This window comes from Mchenga conophoros, linkage group LG20, assembly GCF_057382185.1.
Source record: "Mchenga conophoros isolate Kocher_MC1m ecotype Shallow Benthic linkage group LG20, M_conophoros_male_GT1.1, whole genome shotgun sequence".
NCBI classification, from domain to species: Eukaryota; Metazoa; Chordata; class Actinopteri; order Cichliformes; family Cichlidae; genus Mchenga; species Mchenga conophoros.
In genome coordinates this window covers 6,919,197-6,943,944 of record NC_140545.1, presented here as the reverse complement: position 1 = coordinate 6,943,944, position 24,748 = coordinate 6,919,197, and the positions used below count along the sequence as shown (strand labels likewise).

The following is a 24,748-nucleotide window of genomic DNA, read 5'->3' as shown; positions in this document are numbered from 1 at the left end:
AGCAGCAACCTTCACCTGTCAAGATGAGTGAAACATAATAGGCTGAGGATAAAGAGACAGTTTAAATCCTAATGACCTGTTTTCAGAGCCACTTACTCAATGAAACAGCCTTCAGCACTTAACAACACAATATCCCAACTATTTATATTTTCCAATTGATTTAAGGAAACAGCATGACCAAAAAGAATAACTGTGCTGCATAAATGAACGGTCTGGTATTATATCAAAAGTGAAGCATGTCTAAACGACACCAGCCATGTTAAACAGAGGTGAGGAGAAGTGGAGGTAAAGAGTAGTGTGCGGTGTAAGAAGGTTGCCCTCTATTGGGAATATCTCCAAAGAGCAGGAATAGGATATAAATTTCATTTTCACAGTGATCTGTAGACGCTGTAATTCTCTGTAGAGAATTTTCAAGCAAAAAGTAAATCACGTTAATGTTTTGGTCAATTTCTAAAACCCAGTGATTAATATTGGAATATAGTGGTATGATAAGGATGTGTTTGAGAGTTCTGCTTGTGCTTTATCATAGAATTTCCATAATAATCCAGTTTGACAAAGTAGTGATAAAACTATCTCCATCTTTCCACCAAACTAATCAAATTGTTTTAATTCAAGAGCAGCTCCAATTCAAGCACATCTCACACATCCATGCGTCTTCACAGCATGATGAGTAATGAGCACTGCCATTGACTTGAAAAACAGTTGCTCTACAACGAACACCAAGTTTCAAACAAAGTAATATGAGATATTCTCCTCTAAGTGTGCAGTTTCCAAAAGCAAAAAGGAAGGAATATGACCCAACATCAGCAAATTACACTCGTTCACTTACCACATCCAACAGCATCTTACAGCTTCTAAAAAAATAAAGTGTGTTTCTACGATGTCTCTCATAAGACTCTGTTCAAGGGTGACTGTAATAGCTGAGTTCTCCATTTCTAGGTGAACCTGCTTTAAAGCAGGGCATGATGGAGGGAAAAAAGATGTCCTGCCTCTGTTCTCCACTTGTTTCCCTTACTTTACTGGGCCTTCTCCTTGTTCTGCATCTAACAACAAATCCTTGCTCCACCTCTTTTCTTTCTCTCATGACTATTCATTAACCAGCTTGGCAGGCCCAGACTTGCCCAAATAAAGATTATATCTGACCAATACTCCAGATCAGAAGAAGGGGGGGGGGGGGGGGGGGGGGACACTGAGTGTAGCTGGGAGTTCCTTTTGATTTCATATTGAAAGATCAAGTGGTTGGAGTGAACAATTAGGCAAAATGAAAGTGTATATTATAATAAATTTTGTAAAACCTGTAAAAGAAACTGTAAGAAAACTGAGAATAAATTAACTGATAAAACTGCTGTTGACTCAGCTGGAAGACCGTGTAAACAGAATTCAATGTGAAATGTATTCAAATAATTTAAAGCTCATTTATAATATTTTACTCAAAAGACACCATAAGTGAAACAGATTTTTTAATTTATCTGTATTTTGAATCTATTTGTACATTTTTAAGCTCATTTTGAATTTGATGATAGCAAAACATTGTCAAAAAAGGGAGCAATTAAATAATGGAAAAGCCCTGCAATCTTCATCATCTTATGAATAATTAAGGTAATCCATAATATTGACGCTGTTAGAGTCTCCCAGAAGTAAATTATTGTTGGAATAAAAATGTATGTCGCACAGTGAGAAATGTGACCTTGTCCTGACCTTTTAATTCTGCAGACATCAAACTGAAAATGAGCAAGCTTTCATAGGACTCTTTGAAATCCTTAAATAAGAATGAATGGATCACCAGCAAGTGTGACACCTCTATAAAAGCTTACATTTTGCCTGTGTTCTGCGCTAAACCATTTAGCACAATTCCACAATCTTCCTAAGAGTGGACATTTGTGTAAATTCATCTCAAAATTAGAATATAAAAGACTAAAAGAAATTCCCCAAAAAGAGCTACATCTCAAATTCTGCAGACCTTAGGTAACAGTAGAATTAGAAAAGGACCGAACAGGTATGGCAGGTGTGGAATGGTTGCCCAGAGAAAGCCTCTCCCATCTAAGAAGAACATAGCAGCTGTCAAGAACAGAACCTGATTATTTTGCAGTCATTGAATCAACCATACCAAAGTATTCTAGAGTCAAATGTGAGGCCATCTGTCTGATAGCTAAGGCCTTAGCTGAAATTTGGTCATCTAACAATGATCCCAAGCACAGCAGGAAATCTACAACTGAAAGGCTAAAAAAGAAAAGAATCAGGCTGTTGTAATGGTCCAGTCCAAGTCCAGACCTCAACCCAAGTAAATGCTTTGGTGCATAAACAAATGCCTCCAAACCTTAATGAGCTGAAGCAAGGCTGTAAAGAAAAGAGGGCCACAATTCCTCTACAGTGATGTGAGAGACTGATAGTCACAGAAAAAGATTCACAGGACTTTACAGAGTCTTGTTAAAAATAACTGCATTCTTCAAGAAACAACGAAAATGTCTGTCTTTCATCTTGTGATATATATAAGTTTTAAAGAATTTGCAGTACATTATACTATGTTTTGGTCACTTTTTTAGGTTTCCCAATTGGGTTTTTTTGTAAATTGGAATGTAAAAAAAATGCATTTTTTTCTGTGGATGGTAAGCCCAGCAGGTGAATACACCTGCACAGTGTGTGCATGCTTGTAATGTACACACAGACACACCCCAGCCTACAGATGGTTCTGCAGTGGAGCAGCAAGGGGCTGTTGCTTGATATTTAATGACCATTCTCCACGCACACACACACACACACACACACACCCACACCCACACACACACACACACACACACACACCTCACAGTCCCTAAAGGCCACCCAGAAGGGAAATAGAGAGGGAAAAAGCTGCAGAGGAGAGGGAAACAACACAGAAGGGAATCTCCTCAGCACTGGAGGGAAAATACAAGTAGACAAAAAAAAACATTCCTAGATGTGTGCGTGTGTTCTCACAAGATAAACTACCACATCCTATAATGACAAGAAAAACTTAACAGATTCTATATAAAAGCAAAGTCTGACCACAATGTGTGAGATGAACTCATTTTCCTACCATAACATTCTCGTTCATGTCTCTCATATGATAGACATCCATGGAGACCTCTGCAGTGCTGTGGTGGTTCCCCGGGTTGCTGGTAGACGGCACTGGTTGTTCACCTGGCTGGCTGCCTGGGGGGAGCTCAAAATAGGTACTGTCTGGCTCTCTGTGAACACACAATGCATATAAGATGATTATTGAGATGTGGGATTTCAATAAGTAATTATAGCACAAGTGTGTTTTTGTATCATTTAATAGAGAGAATTATATAAAAAGAAGAGTTTGAAAAAAAAGACTTTTTATCCATGTAAGTCATAGAATACAAGTATACCCTTTATCTCTACCAAGTACTATCATTTTTTATCCTTTCTTCCTTAAATTGTAACCAAATATGATCCTTTATATTCCTTGCGATCAATTATTATACAACCCGATTCTTTTCTTTTTGAGCCTTCCAGCTGTAGATTTCCTGCTGTGTGTCTTAAGAAGGAAGACAGCAGGCAAATGTGGGTTTTCCCCCTTTTTCTCTTGCTGCTTAGTTTAAAGATTTTGGACTATTTGCTTATCTTTATTCTTTCAGCGCAATAAAAATGAAATATCTGATAAAAAGAAATAATTTTATGGTAATATACTTTTTTCTTAGCAAATTTGTGAATTTAAAGATATCATCCTACTTGCATAAATAATTTTTTCATCCAAAATAATAAAATATCATGAGAAATCAAATCTGAAATCTCATAGTGACAGTTTTGTTCTTTTTGTGTGCATTATGCAGTAAGAAATATTGTCATTTTTTAACCAATAAGTATTAAAACACAGCAGTACTTTTTAGCGTTTGCTGAATAATGCCCACACAGAGGAAAAAAAAAATAAATCAGCTGTTAGATAAGGCAAGTATTTATCTTTAGCTCTAGTAAACATATTAAATAATTTCACTGTGTTATACAGAAAAAAGACTTCACTTTCCTTCATATTATGTATAAAATTGTGGCATTAAAATTATTCACATATTAGGAATTGTAATTTGTAAGAAAATATTTTAGATAATGGAGAGATATATCATATAATTAACTTGATACACTTACATTTTTAATCAGATTAATATATAATTTGGAAAACATGATGGGAAGTATATCAGTTTTCAGTGATGTTGACACTCACAGGGAGCTCCACAGGTGTTCAAAGGTGCCTCCTTCTTCAGTAACAGTGGACTGGGACATCTTAGAGGATGGGTAGTCTGGCGAGGGGCAGACCACTCTACAAAGAACACACACAGGCACGGACAGTTACACAAAGATCTATTTTCTTAATTAAAAATGTAGGGCGGCAGTTACTGAAACAATTACCGAAAAACTGACTTTTAACTTAAAAAACTAAAACGTGCAAGTCCAAATATATGGTCGTTTTTTTTTCCCATGTTAAAAAATATATTAGACAAAAGTTCAAAACACAAACGCACATTCATCCAGGTGTGATCGCACTAATGTAGTCCCACTGAGGTGGCACAAGGTGTCGTGGGGCCTGGGCTTGCCCGGGCCTGCCTGACTCATCACCGTCTCACTCCGAGGGGAGGCTTCTGTCCCTCAAAGGCTGAACATCACATCCTCCGTCTCTGTCTGGAAATAACGCCTGCACTACAACTCGAAAATGTATTCAGACTGGAGTCGCCTAAGTAAAAACGCAAGTCAGGATAGCTCTGAGTAGATGCGCATCTGGTTTCCTGAGCGAAGCGGTCTTCACGGTTCGCAAGATTAACGCAACTTTATTCAGAAAACATAGTATCGCCGCTTGTTAAGTTAAAATGATGGCATGATTGTGGAAATTTAGGAAGGTACTCGTCACATCCGGGCATGTTTGCAGTGTTAAATAAGTATCGAGCTGTCAAAGTTAGCCTCGTTTGCAAAAACCTAGAATAGAAGCATAACCGACTACAGGCCTACCGGGAAAGGCGATAAGGGGATGTCTTGATTTTCCATTGAGTCTCCAGCTCGATTTGCTGACGAACACATCCAACTGAAAATCCTGTCGGGCATATTTGGTCCTACAAACATTTTTTTGTGGGCCTACCCACTGCTGCCCGCCATGGCTGCGTCACATCTCCTTAGTAACCCCTCTGCAGGATTGTGGCAAAAACTGTGGCAAAGGTGCAAGGCTGAGAGAAGTAAATTGCAGTACATAAATAAACGCAAATCTTCGGTGTTTTAGCCAGTGTGGCTGGAGATACAGATTTCAAATTCTATGAATTTAGGAGTTTAAGTTTAATCTGTAAGTCTACTGCACCCTATAGTCTTATCTCCAGGTAACAGAGGTCTTTTCACTTTGGTCTGTACGGAATCGATTGACGATATCCAACCCAGTAAACATCTAAAGTGATGTCATGTGTCCTGAACAAAGGCTGCTTTCCTTAGTTTCCTTACTTTTTGTTGTAATTGTTTTTGTGGCCATTAAGCTTGCGGATTATGCGTGGCACAAAAACCATTGCATTTGGCATTAAAACAATAGTGAGGCGCACTGCGCATCTTTAAGAGACCCCCGCACACGTAAGTGGACACTTGTAATTTGGAACTGTGGAGCTGCAGCTCAGCTGTGTGGCTTCAGGTTCCCGCTGTTCCCGCGGAGTATGCCGCCGCAGAAACCAGCTCCCACCAGCTCGTCCTTCAGTGCCGCCTTGAAAATCCCAAATCAACCAGTATGTTCGCACAGGGGATCTGACAAAGAACCAGTGCGATACGAGCAGCAGAAAAGACAGCAGCTCCGCTCCCCACTTTGAGAAGCTTAATTGGCATTCCACCTGGACACATAGCCTACCTCCTTTTCACTTAGCCCGCACCACAGGGGGAAAAACTTACACTTAGCCCGTTTTTTAACTGATCAAGATAGATAGATAGATAGATAGATAGATAGATAGATAGATAGATAGATAGATAGATAGATAGATACTAAAAGTCGATCATTCAAACCTGAAAAAAGCAACAAAAAAGCAACCCCCCCCCCCCCCCCCCCAAAAAAAAAACAAAAAAAACCAACAAAAAAAACCCCAAAAGTTCAAAATGAAATAGGCCTATTGAATGAAAGTACCGTTGGCACGATTTGGTATGTACTTGTTACTTGATTTGAACATGATTTTATATACATTTTTATCGTAATTGTCTACTTTCCCATGATAAGAAACATTACCGTTTTATTTCAATAAAACATTGCTAGTCGCCTGACTCTCGCCCTCCTTTTGAATATGACATTGCGCCTCTGTGATATTCACCTGTGTCTATTTTGTATCTCCACTCCAGGGTTACAGCACCCATGACAACACACATACACACACGGTGCCGTCCCAAGGGCCATTTTATTCGGAGAAAAGTCTTAATTGAGAATAAATCAATTTTTAAAAATATGGTCTTAGATTCGATGGCCTTCCTTAGGGCCACGTGAAATATTAAGGATTCATAGCGTTGTCGTGGTTGAAGTATTTGGATGTCACTCCTTGTGCATATTGAAAGTTTTACCTTGAAATGTATCCTAATAAAATTAATAAAGAAATTCAAAGACAAAAAGTATAAGTGGGTTATTCAAATCAAATAATAAATTGCAACACAGGCCTTATAGTCTGCATAGGCTCTGTTTGCTGTACGCTGATGCTTTTTCAAAAGGCCTAGTATTAAATTTAAATCATTATTATTATCATCATTATTGTTAGCGGGCCTATTATTTGTATTGGCTACTGCCCTAAGAATCAGCCATGTGAAAAAGACCATTAGGCTATCCAAACCGCGACCTTGATCAACAAAATTACTAAAAGGATTTTAATGTAGACAGTAAATTTTACTTTATTTTTTACATTTCACTCTTACCCATCCTTTGACATTTCTCAATACGTCTTGTGAATAAGCTTCGTTTAAAACTCAGCCTAATTGTCACATTTTGGGAGGAAAAAATGCTCATAAGTAAAATCCAGACCACCATTTGTAACATATAGCTCATTAAACATTAATAGACGTGAGCCTACCTGAAGGTTATTCTTATTCCAATCCAAACACCCAGGAAATATGTTGCGTCCAGGAGCTGTCTGTTTATTATCGAACGTGCCGAGAGAGTGACCCTCCATAAAAAATAGCAACAAGGGAAAAAAATGGAAAAAATCGATTGACTCAGGTTGATAACAATGACTGAAGTTGATTGACTTTTCTGAGAAGCAATATTAACCGGATTCAAGAGGAAAACTGATTTGCATGCTCTCCAGAGAAGTGTGATCTTTGCTGAGGGTGACCGAGGAGGAGGTGAAGCGTTTTTTGCACTGGGAGAGCAGGGAGGCGGTAGCGCGGTTTAGCCGCATATAAGCGGGAAAGCTTTGGCTCAACCAGGAGATGATGCTGGGGGATAATAAAAATGCGTTAGGCTTCCTTTTACTTATACATTCAAGTATATATATAAATGTGTTAGGCTGCCCTTGCTTATACATTCAAGTATATATATATACAACTGTAGGATACAATTAAGAACGAAAGAAACATGATGGGGAAGAACTTAAGGCAATGAGCGAAATGAAAAACAATGTATCATATTCTAAATTACACTACACGATTAAAAGCCCATAACCCTGTGATGATAATATGATGCTTATTGGTTTGTATTGATTTGGTACAGAAACACACACTCACGAGCAGTAGGAAACAAGGCAAAACACACTTATGAACTACATTTCCCAGAAGGCAAGAAAACTCTAATAGCAAACGCTCATTGGACAACACCAGTATGTCGTCATGTATTCGTCCAAACAAACCAGCAGCAGTCGAATCAACAGCGTATGCACCAGAAGGCAGTCATGTGGAGAAAAAACTTTTCTGAAGTCTTTCTTGAACTTTTTACGTTAATCTTTTAAGTGACAAAAACAACTCAAGTAAAGCTAGAAGTAAGTGTTTGCATTAAACGGTGATGTTCGGTCGAAAGCTACCATAGAGCTTTTCGTTGCTAGTAGCATTACATGCTAGCCTCGAGCGAGCTCAGTCATTGGTGACAGCTAGTTAAAAAGCTAACTTTACCTTTAGCATGTAGTGGTCAGTTCTTATCCACTGGTTAAATAATTTGATACCAATGACAAAAATCGCAGTGAAACACATCTTTCAGACATGCTTTGCTCGACGAATTAGTTTCCTCCAGGTCTTTCTTAAGAGTTAGCTAAACCAAGATAGCTACGAAAATTGCTTTGTTTGTGATGATGCTCAATTTGGGAAAGGATTAAGTCCGTTTTATGTAGCTAAGTAGTTGCCATATAAGTCGAGTTATTTTCCTGTACGAAACAGTTTTTTGTGTATTTTCTGCATGCCTATTTTCTGAGGCTTAGTCATTTTCTTGGACCTTTAGCGCCATCACGTGTTAATACCTGCAAACTACGTACAAATTGCAAATCTTTTGCAGTTGTTTTAGTTAAAATTTATGTATTTGAAAAGGACAATGACGTTTAACATGTTCCCAGTGCGGAGTATGAAACTGATGCGCTGCACATAGAGTTTATTGCTAATTTCTAACCCGTGTCCCCTATTGAGCTGTTATGTTCACAATGCACAGTTTGCAACATCGAAATGACATAAAAACATAATAAACTATAACTACAGTAAATAATGTTATGGAAAATGTAGTGTAAGAAAAATAGACACAAGTATTTTTGGAAACGTATTTCCAGAAGTGTGAATAATAATAAAATAATATTAGCTGAAAATATTACAGCTCTGATTTATCTTTAACCAACCTTTGTCCTTTACCGTAAAAGATTTAATGTCTTAATCAATTTAATTTCAGTTGGAAATTGTGCTTCATAGATGACACAACAATTGTCACTGTAAGATGAATTTCTCTGAGGTCTTCAAGCAGTCCAATCAGCTTTGTAAAGTTTCCCCAGATGGAAAGTATTTGGTAAGTGTTTGAGAATGCAATATGTATTTTTGTAGTATTTTAATTGTTTTCAGTAGAAAGAAATCTTTTTCATTCCCATTTTATGTTACCATTTCCATATGGATAAGATGGAAATGGGTAATTTCCTTGCTGATTGTTGTCTTTGGCTTTACTCCTCAGGCTACATGTGTGCAGTACAGGTTAGTGGTGCGAGATGTGAGCACCTTGCAGATTATGCACCTGTATACCTGCCTTGACCAAATATCTCATATGGAGTGGTCCTCTGATTCTCTCTTTATTCTGTGTGCTATGTACAAGAGAGGACTAGTACAGGTAGGTTGAGAGAAAAGTAATGTGGCTATCTGACCATTTATGTGGTGTGAATGAAGGTGGTCAGTCTACTAGTTGAACACTGTTCACGATTATACAAATAATTACAAACTCTTTTAAATAATGTTGGGTTTTTTGGGGGGATTGATAGAAACTGAATACTAAAGTGATTTATGTGGATTTTAGTTGGACAGGCTCTATTTAATCAAACTACCAATAGACCAGTTATGCCACATTCCCTAAATTTAGAAGTGACATACAGAAATACTTCCTCAAAACAAATACTCCGTATCTTCAGTTGTAATTTTTTGAGATTTTATATTGTACTTTAAATTTTTGGAGGCTTTAGACATGTCCTGTTTGAAGTCTCAATCACATGTACATCCTTCTTTTAGTCTTAAAAATGTATACTAATTAACTTTTTTATACATACATTCTTATTGCTGTTACTTTAAGGACACAGTAGACTCCACATTAGATGAAGTAGTCTGAGATTGCTTTCAGTGAAACTCACTATTTAGCATTCAAATAGGTACAATAAATTTTAATATTCATTACTTCTGTCATTGGATGATCTAGAACCATGCTGTTTATTTTTTATTGTGCTTTAACTTCTTTATTTTAGGATGATCAAAAAGTGTTCAAAGTGACAGAATTGCAGTAATTATTGTTACTGAAGTGATGTCAGTTTCATGCACATCGTAGCTCAAGTTGCTTACCTTTGAAAGGGTATCCAGTGCCAGTCTTTCATTGTGTCTGATGTGTTCTTACTGTTTGAAATCAAACTGAGAAAGTTAGAGGATGTGTGTAAAGGATGTCTTGAGTAATTGCCGTTTGCTGTCCTGGTGTCGCACTCTGTCTTCCTTCTGACGTTTTTTTTCTCAGGTGTGGTCTCTTGAACAGCCGGACTGGCACTGCAAGATTGATGAGGGTTCAATAGGACTAGTCTCCTCACGCTGGAGTCCAGATGGACGTCACATTCTCAACACCACCGAGTTCCATGTAAGTGTGAAGTTGGTTTCTGCGTGTGTGTATGTGCATTGATGCACATGGAAATGTGTTTTATGCTTGTCTGGTATCAACTGTTGCTGGCCTGCAAGGAACGGGGGACCTGAAAATAGCCAGACACCAGAGCCTTTCTTGACTGGCCCCTACACCCCCCACCTGCTACATGTATTCAGCCTGATTTCATAGCTGCCCTCCTGTTAGCGTCCTGTCATACATGGGCTTCTAGTACCTCTGGAACACCAGTGCAATGTGTATATGCCCTTCCGATGGAGGTCTGGTATTTTGTTTGGCATCAAGTCTATTTAATGATGTTTTATTGGTCATAAAAATACAGTAACTGTAGGCTTACCAACACTGATGGATTAAAACCAACCAGATCAGAAACGCCATACACTAACCAGGAGCAGGTTAAATAAATAACATTAATAATTTATATGGCTGTTATTTTTACTGCCCAAATAAAAAGCCAAGCAGAAATATGTTTTATAAGACAAGAGCCAAAATGCTCATTTCATTTTATTTAAATTCAATTTCATTTTATTTGTACAGTGCCAAATCACATGGACAGTTCAAATCACATCAACAGTTGCCTCAAGGCGCTTTATAATGATTTCCATCCTTGATGACTATTTGACTGTTAGTTATTGTTCACTTGTAGCTGATAGTAGTATGCTCTAAACATCAGATCCAAGAATACATAGTATGTGGAAATTAGATTTTGTTCTCTTTTTAAAATCATCAGTAGTCGTGACTTGTGAACATTCCTTCACTCCGCAGTAATGACCTTGCAAAACAGGAGTACATATTTGATACCAGAAATAGCTTGTTTGTCTACGGAGAAAGTACAGACAAAAGTCTTTAAGATCGCATCTTTTTATGTTTTATATCATTACTTAAAATATTTGAAATTTGAGGTATCATGCAGTATGTACATGCACCCACCAAATTCCAGCTGAGGAGATTTTGAGATTGCGCAAGTATATAAAACTAAATACAAACCAAATAAATTGCCTGTGCCTCCAAATTCCTCTTTTATATTCTCTCCATAGTAAGCATATGATGTAAGGGGTGCTGTTATAGCAGCTACCCTTGGGGCTTGTGGAATACGACGGCAGGCCATGTCTGTAACACTGAACCAGATTCCAGGAATCATTTAACAGGTGTTGTGGTCTAATACACAACTCTGTCTTGTCTGGAGTAGAGTGCAAGTGTCTGTGGTATGTCTGCTTTGTTTTAGTCAGAATTTTATTAATAAATAAAGTTTAAAAAGGAAAAGAATTTGAAAGAAATGCTTTTTCTTTCCCTAAAGATCTATGGCAATTTGTGTTCAGCTTAGTGAATAGACAATCTTAGTGCAGTAATCTTGCATTTGAGCATGTGTGTGGGCAGTTTTGAATGGTTAATATAAACTGTACTCATTTTTCTTATGTTTCTACGTTGAATTGTGAACACATTCCACATAACCTCATTTTAATTGCTTGCTGTCAGTGCCTTGCTGTGGTGATTCTTGATTCTTGATACTTAATTATAGTTTCTCTAACAAAATGTCAGTTCTTTCTTTCATTTCTTAATTAAAAAAACAAACGTATAGTTAACTTATATGTGGCTATTAGAAAATTAAACTGATGTCATTACTTTTATTTACCTTTTAATCACCTTTTCGTCCAATATCCAAGTGCTGCAAACAGGTTCTAAAAAACCTTAAAAGCAACTAAAGGAGAAAAGAGGAAAAACGTTGTATCCATCATTAGGACAAAAAAATTTATTGTTTTCATTAATTACATGTACTACATAGTTAATATTAACTTGTTATGCTTTGCACCTTTTGTGGTATAGCAAAGTGCAGTTTTGGTTCAAATCACAGTCAAAACGAAAAACTATAAAAGAAAAAAGCAAATTATGCTAGAATAGAAAGAATTTTTGTAGTTTTAGCTAGGGCTGCACAATTTTGCATAAAATGAGAATCACGATTTTTCTGCTTAGAATTGAGATCACGATTCTCTCACGATTTTCTTCTCCAATATAAATATTTATTGCACTTATTAACTGCACATCAACTTTGTAACAGTTGAGACTGAACATAAAAACAATAAATAAACATAAAAACAAATGTGTCACATTTTGTCGTTGCCTCAAAATGTTGTACTGCTTGTAATTCCGTCTCCACCGTTGCTCGACACTGCGTGTATAGAGCAGGTAGTGCAACATTTTTAAAATAGTTGCGGGACGGTGTTTTGAGAAACCATCCTACTCTGACAAAACGTCCTACCTGTATCATAATTTGATGGTGACTTGCGACTAAACCTAACCCTACCCTTGACCATAGCCCTAACCATAACCATAACCTTAAGAAGTATTCCGGATGGGTGAGAGAAAAAGAAGTTAATTCGGCGTTGGTGTTGTGCGCATGTGCCGCGTCTGCGCAGAAACATTGGGTAAGATGTTTTTTCAGGTAGGATGGATTCCCGTCACTTTCTTGGCCTTTACAGCTTCGTCATCTCTCACGTGCTCTCTGTTGTTTTTTCCCTGCCAGCTGACTTCTGTATCACTTGGTATAAGCCTCCGCCCTTGTCATTTGTTGAGCAGGAAGAGTGAGCGCTTGTTTTCATGCAACTTATGTCCTGGATCAAAATGCGGTACAATCATCATCATTTTTTTTTTTTTTTAAATCCTTGTCATTTCGAAATGAGATCGCACATAAGTATGAAGTGAGATCGCGATTTTCTAATAATTAATTGTGCCGCCCTAGTTTTAGCCTGAAATCAGTGTTATATGGAATTTTTTTTGTAGAGCTCATTTTCCTTTATTTTGAAGGCTGTTTTTGTGAGTTTGTTGGAATATGTTGTGCTATACTGATATTGTCACTGGGATCAGGTAGTAGATGAGGTTTCCCATGTCAGTCCCTATCCCTCTTTATGTTGAAACGTCCTTGGCCAAGGAACCCCAAGTTGCTCCTAATACCATACCTTTTTTGTCATATGGTGGCTTTGTGCCATTGGTGTTTTAGTTTGTGTTGTAGAGCTACTAAGGCTGAAAGGTCTAACCAATGCAGATTATTTTATCTTTCTATGAAGAAGAGTGAAAATGTAAGTTCAGTCTGAGAACGGTGTATCTATAAATTAATGTTCTATTTTGTTCAAACCAAATCAAACCAAGTAGTTCTGGTAAACAACTCTCAGAAATGAGCCCCAAAAAACAGACAAGCTCCAAGACAAACAGATGTCAGAGCAATTATAATACACTGGCACTTGAGGAAAATATTCTGCATGTACTGTGAAAAGGAGATGTGATATGATACTTTATGTGCTACGTTTAATGGTCATTACTCAATTTAAAAGGCCAATGTCAGACAGCATGGAGTGCCACTGTTGTGTGAACAATTGCAGCTGCTGTGTCTGTCTTTGACAGGTGAAGCTGCTGCTCAATATGGTTGTTGTGCAAACTTTCTGCTGAAGTAACACTTTGGTTTAGTCGTTGTCAAAAACTCTAGGTTTTTGTCAAAACATGTTTATATTAGTACAAGCATTTAATCTTTGCTGTTATGGAGTCAAAAACCTGTAGTTACTCATCTCTCTCATAACTGGCTAGATGTAAGTAGTTTTACTTGCTGCTTACTGAGCAGCCTTTTGTGGTGCAGGTTTCAAAACCAATTTAATCAACAAAGAAAAATTAGGAACTTGTTGTGGCATTTCCAGAGAGCCCACTGAACTTACCTTCACCCCAGCCCAAGATTTCATTAAGGCTGTGCCAGGCGGGTGTTCGTGTCAGGCTTAAATTTCAACCCACTCATAAACAGCCTGCTATATTAACTTGTTTAGGGACAGCTGCCTGTGGTGTGGATCATGCCTCTGTGTATGTGTTTGTCTGTCTATGTATCAATAAATCTGCTGTCTGTGTTTGTCTGGCTGTCTCAGTTGTTTTTTTCTTTTGTTTTGTTTTTTAAGCAAAAGATCTTTCAAATTTCTAGGTCACAACTGTCATTGTGGCTGTACCAAAATGATTATATATTCTATCTAGTGTTAACAAAAGCTGTAGAAGTCAGAACCAGTAACCACTACTTTAAATGTTGTGAAATGAAGCACCTTAAAGCCAGCTACTTTGTTTTTGCCCAGATTTTTAAAACATTTGTCATAGATGTAATAAAAAGTCACATTGCTGAAACTTAGCCTATGTATTGTGAGACTTCACGCAACTGGTCTCCTGTTTGAATTCCATTCATTTATCTTAGGACCTCACAAAATGCCACTCGCACATCCACATTAATCCTGCTTTACTAACTGAGGGTCGAAAAAGTCCAGCCAAGGACATTGCTGAGCTTGACTTGTCTAATGGTTTTTACATTGTTGGGATCAGATTAGCCTTAGAATTCTTTACTAGTACAGCTGTAGCCTTGCTAACGTGTAGCATTGTTGGCAGCAATGTGGCTGCCAACAATGCTACCGGACCGAACTGTAAATTTAGGGAGCCTAAGCACTGCAGCAGGGGACAATAGCTCTTCCATACCCTATGTGGGCTGTGAAAGGCTCCTGTTCCTTGGTAGCATCATAAGGCTGTAACAGGAGAAATAGGCTATATTGGTTTGAGATGGCTTTCTACATGGAATGCCTACAAGCTAATCCTCTGCTGACAGATAGGCCTATATGGCATCAAATACACTCGACCATTCTCTCACACTCGCTTAGGCGCGCAACAAGAATGGCTGATGGGTACGTTTTATTCCAGATTGCTGTCAGTAACTGTAGTATTTACATTCTTGCAGTTATCATATTGCGCACAGGTTTTCCTGATGGGAAGGTCCCCAAATTGTAATTAGATTTTATTTTTTTAAGAATACCTACGTTTCTGCTTACCTTTGGTGAGGATACTTTATCTAAAGGGGTAGTTTTACCCCTTTAGATAGAGTCTCACTCTACACGGAAAAGCATTTCTCACCTATTTTCCTCATGCTAACCTTCCTCCACCAGGTTTAAAGTTACATTGCCTTTGGGTCTTGATCTCCCAGCGCCCCTTATGTGGTGGATTCAGGGTATTTAAGAAGTGTAAGTCTGTTTGTGTTTGAGTGCTGTTGGTATTAGTTGTCATGGCACCATGTCTGAGGGGATGTCCAGGAAGCGTGCAGTGCGGTGTTATTACAGAGCCTACACAGCTGGATGTCTGGACCAAACACGCGGGTCAACACTTCAGTCCAGTCAGGTGACAGACTTGGACCGTTTCAAATATCTGTCTGTACACTCTGATGAAAGCCTCGTCACTTCAGTAGTTTTAACTCTGCCCATTCTTAAATGGCAATTACATTATTTTTTACTGCCAAAAATAAAGTGTTATTTGAAGAATAATGTATTATTACTGTTACTTCTACTCATATTAGACTCAAATGAAACCATTTATTCCAAGGATAAAAAATGCTTTTCTTCAATAACCTTAAATTATACAAAAAAGCCCTTGCCTTTTTAACTGTTCTGTGTTCAAATTATTATTCACATTTTTGTTCAGCATGCTTTTTGCCATTACTATTTAAACAGATGTAATACTACAATTACAAAAAAATTGTATTAAAAAATTTACATTGACCAGTCTTAAAAATTAAGACTGAAAAAATTATTTTTAAGTCTTAATTGAGGATTCAAAAATAATATTCCTTTGCACAAAACTGGAGACAAAACATAAAAAGTGATTCATCTGCTCAGCCCAGAAAATTTGCGTCGATGAGATATCACAAAACTTGTTTTTCTAGCATCTGGAAGTTTTAGAAATTTGTTGTTGGAATGGTAATGTTGCAATTGTATTATAGTGAACAATGGGGAAAATTGGCAACAAGGTTGAGTTTTGCTGCTGAATCTAACTTCATCAATCAATCTCTGAACAGCTTAACACATACACATAGGCAGTACAAACCACGTATTCTGTAACAGTGTCTCAAGAGTCTTCTGGTGCTCCTTATTTGAAGGTCAAGATACTGCTTGTCATACTCCTTAGATCAGCATATCTGTCATGTTTGGCCACTTGCTTTTGTTGGCATGAGTCTGGCTGAAGTGAGGCCGCTGGGTATTTAAGTGACTGCTGTCAAAACTTAGAATTAACACGTGTTCTCTTTGTTATGCCGACTTGTGGTCAGTTAGCTGCTTCTCATTTGTGGCAATGCGCACAACTTGCTGTCAATTTGTCACACTTGTGGCAAACATGTCTGACATTACATCTTGGCTACTAAATTGACTGGTCCTATTCCTGCTATGTGTTGAGATGTTGTTTTGTATCTGTTAATTTTATGTGCTCAAGTCTTAATTTAAACAGGTTTAAACTTAACTTAAAACTTTAATTTAAACTTACACTTTAACTTAAAACAAACAGGTTTAAACTTAATTTAAACAGGTCTTAATTTAAACTTAATTCTTTTGGTCCCTTTCAGTGGCTACAGGTCTTAAACATGTGTATTCATTCCCTGGGGAAGCACACTGATTGACAACACTCCACACACTTGGCCTTTCCAGGCCATCGTCTAATGATAGATAGATTGACTCTCACAGAGATTTTGCCCCTTCAAAGACATAAGACAGTCTTTCCACAGCTGTTAAAGTGCATGGTGGGAAATGCAGTCTGGATTTGCATAGCTGATCTTTACATATAGAAATGTGTTCTGGTTGACTGACCTCATATTGGTGTCTATTGACAGCCACTTGCCATATGGATGTAACACTTACCAAATAACTTATAATTAAATTTTCTTATTGAAGACCAGTGGTCGAATAGTGTGAATGTGTCATTGCAGTTAAAGGGATGGATGTGTTTACACTCTTTTAACTCATTCACTGCCATTGATGTCTATAGCCGTCAATTGCAGTGAATGAGTCAATGGGTTTAACTCATTCACTGCCAATGGCTGGCAGTGAATGAGTTAATTGTCTGGTAGAATGATCTTTTCCATCATTTAACTTGGAAGATAATATATGGTTGCCTTTTCTTTGTTTTCTCTGATTTGGTTACAGTTGAGAATCACCGTCTGGTCACTGTGCACTAAAGCTGTATCTTACATCAAGTATCCCAAAGCATGTCAGAAAGGTGAGTATGAAATTGATATGATATGAATGTATGTCTACTACGAGTGTACCTGAGGACATGGCCAGCAGTCTAAATGCCTTGGCATTCCCCATGAATCACATGCCGTTCTTTACCTTGTGGCTCTACCCAAGGATATGGGTCCAAACTATGGTCCTCTATGCTGACAGCTGTGCCTCTCTTCAGTAAATGGGGCATGCTCTTCATAACAGGCCTGTCAACAACTAGTGGAAAAATGATTGTGTCTGACTCTCCCCATTTTCCACATGTAATACCATGCCCTTTTGCAACCTGTGTATCTTCAGAGCTGTCATATAAATAATATCGCCATGATGGTTGCATACCAGACTTTATGGTGCCAAAGAATTAGATAATGAAAAATAGATTAAGCCATGTATTATGTGATCAGAATGGACAGTTGTCTTTTTTCCAAGCTGTTACATAGACATGTTTTAAAGAAAGATTAAATTATTTTGAAATTCTTTCTGTTATTCTGTTACTATGACTAAATATCCTCTTTAAAAAATTGTGAAGAAAAAGTGATTATTTTATGTGTCATTGATGCTCAGATTTTTAATACTGTCCCTTTTACTATTATTATCATTATTATTATTATTATTTTACCAGTGAGCAGGTTTTTTTTGGAAAATAAAGTGGCATTTTAGAGTTGTTTTCCTCACTTTTTGTTCTTTGGAATTTGTTCAAGTTCCCTCTTGATCTTCCATAGAAACCATTTGTATACCCACAGGTATAGATTTCAGCAGAGATGGGTCCTATATGGCCTTGGCTGAACGTCGTGACTGCAAAGACTTTGTTAGTATATTCGTGTGTGACGACTGGCATTTACTCAGGGTAAGTAGAGCTACAGCTGCATAAGATTTTTTTTTGTAAGGCCATTTTAATGTACTCATCAATTGAGTAAGACATGTAAACTACAGTGAAAGGGACCTTAATTTCAATTCCCAAAAAGATATAGACTTGTTAGCCATACATTATGACTATCTTTATTGTTACATGAAATTTGCTGCTACATTATATTTAAAACACATAGAATTGAATCTATGGTATTTGTGTAATTTGTTCATACCAGTTTGATTTGATCTCATTGTGTGGGTCTACTGCTTTTTCATTTTTCCCCTTTTCCCTCCAAAACATGGGATGTGAAATCATTCTCTGCAGGCTCTGCTGGGGAACTACTTTATATCTGATGTGCTTTAATTTTAGTCCAAAAGTTCTAAAAACAGTATGTGCTGTAAGGGACAAATAGCTGAGAGGCACTTGCCTTTATGCTTTTTCTAGCAGCAGGAGGCACATGTTTGTAATGCAGCAAATGCTCATCCCATAAAAGGCGAATAGATTCTAGTATTAATTAAAGTCATTAGCATTCACGTCTTACTTGAATAGCTGCTTTGTTTTTAAGTAGATGTCTGAGATCATCCAGTTTAATACAACTTAAACAGCAAGACTACAACAAGGCAAAGCTGTCAAGTCACTGGGTCATAATTTTTAACAGGGCCTATAATGTGCCCTGATGAAAGGAGCCAGGAGCACTAAGAGTCAGTTACCAAGATTTCTCTTTTATCTCTGTTTCAACCAGATCAGACAGAGTGGTATTTGTGTGCACTTATGAACCTTGGACACCCAACACAGTGTTTCTGGGAACAGCTAAAACTAGCTTTTATTTTGTATTTTGTTTCCTTTTATCTTTTTATATTGTGCTAGATATGAGGAAAAATTAAGTTTAAAATATTCACATTTTTTTTTAATGAATGTCTTAATTAACTTCATTTAATGTCACTTTTTTATTACAGCATTTTGAGACTGAGACACAGGACCTGGCAGGATTGGAGTGGTCTCCAAATGGCTGTGTGCTGGCAGTATGGGACAGTTGTCTAGAAGTTAGTTAACCTAATACACTAGAGATCCATCACTGTAATGTCAAATTACCTATCTCAGTTAAACATGAGCCTGTCATCAGTGAATCACTCAGTAAAGTGTACCCTGGCAAGAATGGCAAGTGAATAGTTTAAAAACTCCAGTTTAGGAAGACCGTAATCAAAGAGTCAGCTTTAAATTATAAAACAACATTATCTGCAGTTTAAATTTTGAGGCATGGTTGGGGTACTATACATAGGTACAAGTGTTCTTTAAGTAAACACTTATGCAGGATAGGACAAATTTATGTTGATCACCTCACAAGAGTCTCATAATATTGGAAACAGGAATACTGCAAAATGTAATTACACTGTTTAAAAAGTCATAAAATTTTAAAATGAAGCACACTGACATCTGTCTGCAACATCTGTCTACTAAAGGTTGTCTTAACCACTGTACTTAAGTGCTTATTATTAGCATTATTATTAATACTGTTTCATGTGTATGTATCCTCTACACAGTATAAGGTGTTGCTCTACTCTTTGGATGGCCGGTTGCTGTCAACCTACAGTGCCTATGAATGGTCGCTGGGTGTCAAGTCTGTGTCCTGGAGCCCCAGTAGCCAGTTCCTTGCAATTGGCAGCTATGATGAAAAAGTATGGATGATGTTAAAAAATTGTGCTTCTTTCCTGATGATTGCCTGTTTTTGGTTTTTGTTTGTTTTTTTTAGATGAGGTCTTCCTTTTCACAAATTTCATGCAGTTCCTCCTAAAGTCGTAAAAAGCTTCACAACTTTTTTCATTCTCTCTTAAATAAAAGTTTTAGTATAGTTTCAGGTTCATTTTTATTTTGAGCAGAATGTGTTGTGTGCAATTTTTAGTATCAGTGAAATTAAGATACTTTTATCTTTATGTCAGGTGCGCATCATCAATCATATCACATGGAAAAAAATCGCACAGTTTCAGCACCCTGCAACAGTGGAAAGCACAAAAGCTGTGAGTATTGAGCGTTTTTGATGGGCCTGGAAGACATTGTTTGATTGCCAGTTAATTACTCCTTGTGGTTTTAGACTGTGTATAAAGAAGTGGAGAGAAGGCCAGCTGTTGGCACTGACGAAATGTCTCTGCACAACATCACTACTGGCAGCACACTCTTCAACACCCAGAGTAAATGTACGTAAGCAGTATTCATTTTTAAAGTGATATTTGTCTAAAATTACCAAGGTCAAGTAACCAGTTTTGTCTCATTATAAATTCTTTGTTGTTGCCTCATCTAGATGAGATATGCTCATTGCCAGTCCAAGTTCCTGTGGTCAAACCAGACCCAGACCGAGCCAACCCCAAAATTGGGGTCTCTGTTTTGGCATTCAGCTCAAACAATCACTATCTAGCCACCAAAAATGGTGAGATTTTTTTTCTTTTACCTTTTTTATTGAACTTTCTTGTTGCACTAATTGTTGACAGGAATGTTTTATTAATACTGACCTTTGAAACATTTCTGTGAACAGCTCTTTTTCTTGACCTAAAAGATTGCACAACATAATCTGCACCCACTTAGATTCTTAAATATGTGGTGGTGAAAGGCCCAAAAAGCCTCTTAACTTGTCAAAGGCAAAAGTATAGTTCAGAACTGAGAAACTGAATTACACAAGTCTGTAATGTGTCCTGGAGCCATTTCTAAACAACTGCAGATTCCTGCATCATCAGTTCAAACAACTTTAACTGTGTCTGTAACTGTATTTTGTAACTCCACTTGCAGAGGTTTTAAAAAGAAACCGCTTTCATCCTCAGCTGAGAGGAAGTTGATTTGAATTATATCAGTTTCAACAAGAATTATGCTGATGGTTCAAGGTGCAGTGTGCTAAGGGACAATTAACAAAATATGTGCTGCTTTATGTATATTTTTGACCTTGTGTGCATAATTTTGACCCTATATTGTACAAAACTGACTGACTTTTGTTGTGTACATTTGTTATGATACTAGTATTGGCTCTTTAGGCTGAGAGTGGTTTTGAATGTGTATGACTATTTTTGTCACTGCAGACAATATGGCGAGTGTTGTTTGGGTGTGGAACATGCAGATGATGAGCCTGCAGGCTGTGCTGGAGCAGACATCAGCAGTACGATGTTTTCAGTGGGACCCATGCCATCCCCGGTTGGCACTATGTACTGGCAACACCAAGCTCTATCTCTGGTCTCCAGGAGGCTGTGTTGCTGTTCAGGTCCCAACTGAAGGTAATTTCCTTGGGTACTAAAACAATTGAACTTTCACGTAGTTGGGAGTCCAAAGCTTAATTACATTGTTCTCAGATATAGGAAAGGAGCAGACCTCCAGTAACCATCCTGTCGTTTTATTTAATCTCCATGGTAATCACAAGGTCGCTGTTAAATTCATTCATTTTATTTTTTACACTAATAGAATATTAAACACTGATATCATGAAATAGAACTTAAGATTGACAACAAACATGCTTTTGCTTTGTTATTCTCAAATTGTTTAAAACAGCATGGCTGAAATGAGTGGAAATCAGCAAATATTGATTTAGTTTAAATCGTAGTCTTGATTTAAGCATTATTAGTTTTAATTATAATTTAAGCATCAAACTTTAGTTTTAGTTAAAGGTTGTTGCCAAAATTTTTAGCAACAAAATTAGAACTGGCTGAAGTTCTAGTTTATGTTAAAAAGCTACACTTCATTGCACTGGGCTTAAGAGCAGTCAGTGTGGATCTCGGTTAGAAGTTTAAGAAAAAACAAGGACCAATGAATGCAGTCTGCTCTTAGTGGACCAAACTATTTTAAAAAACATTTTGTTTGCTAAACTACATGAAAACAAGAAACCTTAAAGTATTGTAACTGCACCAGTTTTTCTGAAGTGTATGTGGACAGTTTTTCTATGTGCTCAGGTTTTTTTGGGCGTCTTGGATAACCTTCCATAGTTGTTCATCAAATAGTTAGTGCAACAAAAGTATCCTCTTGTTCACTCGACATTTTACCCGCATCGTTATTCAAAAATGTCTTTTACTCTATTGGTCCCTGTATGCGCACTATAATTAACACCTCTTTGGGATCTGGCAAAGTTCCTGCCTATTTTAAAACTGCTGTTATATACCCTCTGTTAAAAAAGCCTATGCTGGACCCATCTCTCACTAGCAACTACAGACCGATCTCAAAAATACCGTTAATTGCTAAGATTTTAGAGAAGATTGTGGCTAAGCAGCTTACAGCAGTTTTAGACAAATATAACATCTTTGATAAATTTCAGTCTGGCTTTCGTAAAGCTCATTCTACTGAAACAGCCCTTCTTAGAGTTTCTAATGACATTCTGATGCAAAACGATGCGGGTAAGTGTTCTGTTCTTTTAATGTTGGATCTCACGTCGGCCTTTGACACCGTTGACCATTATATTTTGCTTGATAGGCTGAAATACTGGGTCGGTGTATCTGGGTCTGCCTTAGAGTGGTTCTCCTCGTATCTCTGTGAACGATACTCTTCTGTGGCAGTTTCTAAGTACAGGTCATCTTCTACGTCCCTGTCCTTTGGTGTGCCACAAGGCTCTGTGCTGGGGCCATTATTGTTTTTAATTTATTTACTTCCTCTCCAGCATATTTTGAGCCCTTTTGAGGATATTTGTTACCACTGCTACGCAGACGACATCCAACTATATATATCTTTTAAACCTGAAGATGCTTCTAAACTGCGGATTTTAAATGTGTGTTTGGAAACCATCAAAGGTTGGATGGCCGACAATTTCCTCCAACTAAATGAAAATAAAACTGAAGTCCTGTTATGTGCTCCAGACAGACATGTACCCAGCATAATGAATGCTCTTGGTCCCCTTTCAACGTTTGTGAAACCATCTATCAGGAACCTAGGGATAACCTTCGATCCTGCTCTTACATTGGATGCTCACGTCAAATCTCTGGTTCGGTCTTGCTTTTATCATTTAAGAAATATTTCTAAATTGAGCCCCATAATAGCTCATACTGAACTGGAGATTGTTATTCATGCTTTTATTTCATCACGACTGGACTATTGCAATTCACTGTTTACATGTCTAAACAAGAGTTCCCTGGAGCGTCTGCAGACTGTCCAAAATGCTGCAGCAAGGCTTCTGACGAAAACATCGAAATACTCACATATAACACCGCTGCTTATACAGTTACACTGGCTCCCTGTCGAATTCAGAGTCCACTTTAAGATTCTGGTTCTCACATTTAAGGCTCTTCAAGAACAAGCACCATCATACATCATTGAACTCTTACAGCCCTATGCCCCTAGTAGGTCTCTGAGGTCTTGTGGTCAGGGCCTACTTGTTATTAAGTATACGAGACTGAAAACTAGGGGTGATCGAGCTTTTGCTACTGTGGCCGCCAGACTGTGGAATTCTCTTCCTCAGAACTTAAGATCTGCTGATTCACTGATTACTTTTAAAAAAACAGCTAAAAACACATCTTTTTAAAATTGCATTTTGTTAACTTTTGATTGTACTTCGTCTTTTTAATCTGTGTCTATACCTTGTAAAGCACTTTGTGATCCCTAATCTAGAAATGTGCTATATAAATAAAATTTTACTTACTTACTTATTTGCCTACCCTTACTGATTCAGTGATGCATAGATCAGAGTCTGTGAGGGCATACCATCTGTTACAGACATGGACATTATTTTGGTCATACTTTCAAAAAGGAGGTTTATCCATAGTAGGTTCATTTAATAACAACTTTTGATTGAGAAGTTGTTAGTAAATGAACGAGTACAGGGTGGGCCATTTATATGGATACACCATAAACTCAGTTTGCCACCTCACATATACTAATGTGCCACAAACAGGACTTTAATATCACCAACCATTTCCATGTTATTACGATGTATACATATAAATGCCCCACCCTGTAGTTTCACAGCAACATGGTCACATATTGCCTTTAGTTTAAGATTGCGTTGTTTATAATTGAAAATAGAATCAATTTACTCTGTCTGTTGTTTCTTTACATTTATTGCTTTAAATGTCCCTGAAATTGAAAATCTCATTACACAAAGTTGAAGTGTATTTTTTAGATACTGATTTCTTACTATGAGCATGTTTATGTGTAAAGAAATTGACATCACAGTTATCTCGCTTTTATTCCTACCAGGTGGTTTTCAAGTTCATTCTCTGAACTGGCATTGCAGTGGCAACTCCTTGATACTGCTTGGAAAGGAGCAGCTGTGTTTGTGCTACATGGAAACTGATGAAGAAGACAAGTAAAGCACACAAAAAGAAAATAACTGGGTCATAGTTCAGTCTTATTTAGCTGTACACACAAGCTGAGTCAATGGCCAGTGAGAACACTCCTGAACATGTTAGCTTGCATATGCTGGACTGCAGCTGCTCTTAAAAGTGTGGGCTACTGGAACATTGAAAGTAATTCCTACTGATAAATATGTACTCAGCACTAGTTGCAAACACTGTGAGAATGTGAAAGTTTACAATTTTCTATAGATTTCACTTATTGTTAGAATTTCCTGTTTCACCTTGAAATTTTATATTTGTTCTAAATAAACTTTGTCATAAATAT

At 37.4% G+C, this 24,748-nt stretch overlaps 2 protein-coding genes across 5 annotated transcripts in view; one reads left to right on the top strand and one right to left on the bottom strand.

Annotated features, from left to right (window-relative positions):
• Positions 1-10,133, bottom strand: part of tp73 (tumor protein p73) — a 27,021-nt gene extending 16,888 nt beyond the window's left edge. Inside the window, exons 1-3 of one of the 3 annotated variants that reach the window (XM_085259795.1) lie at positions 9,976-10,133; positions 4,202-4,297; positions 3,056-3,206 (exon numbers count right to left, since the gene is read on the bottom strand). In XM_085259795.1, the coding sequence (XP_085115921.1) occupies positions 3,056-3,206; positions 4,202-4,297; positions 9,976-10,007 (279 nt within the window). In that variant the 5' untranslated portion in view covers positions 10,008-10,133. Of the gene's footprint in view, positions 1-3,055; positions 3,207-4,201; positions 4,298-7,043; positions 7,176-9,975 lie in introns of those variants that run through there. The other 2 variants (XM_085259796.1, XM_085259797.1) reach the window with 2 other exon arrangements.
• Positions 7,798-24,748, top strand: wrap73 (WD repeat containing, antisense to TP73). 2 transcript variants are annotated; one of them, XM_085259801.1, is made up of 13 exons: positions 7,798-7,946; positions 8,854-8,947; positions 9,107-9,259; positions 10,142-10,258; positions 17,248-17,320; positions 18,066-18,169; positions 19,129-19,215; positions 19,714-19,848; positions 20,110-20,187; positions 20,262-20,364; positions 20,469-20,594; positions 21,235-21,426; positions 24,326-24,748. In XM_085259801.1, the coding sequence occupies exons 2-13, from the start codon at positions 8,879-8,881 to the stop codon at positions 24,436-24,438; spliced, it is 1,350 nt and encodes a 449-aa protein (XP_085115927.1). In that variant the 5' UTR covers positions 7,798-7,946; positions 8,854-8,878; the 3' UTR covers positions 24,439-24,748. The 2 variants fall into 2 exon arrangements, with proteins under 2 accessions (XP_085115927.1, XP_085115926.1); XM_085259800.1 differs by having other exon boundaries at positions 8,834-8,947.

Excerpts from the sequence above, each read along its gene's own strand:
- wrap73 (XM_085259801.1), top strand. The coding sequence starts at position 8,879 with ATGAATTTCTCTGAGGTCTTCAAGCAGTCCAATCAGCTTTGTAAAGTT. Across the intron at positions 9,260-10,141 it reads ACAAGAGAGGACTAGTACAG|GTGTGGTCTCTTGAACAGCC; the intron begins GTAGGTTGAGAG and ends TTTTTTTCTCAG. Across the intron at positions 20,595-21,234 it reads CTATCTAGCCACCAAAAATG|ACAATATGGCGAGTGTTGTT; the intron begins GTGAGATTTTTT and ends TTGTCACTGCAG.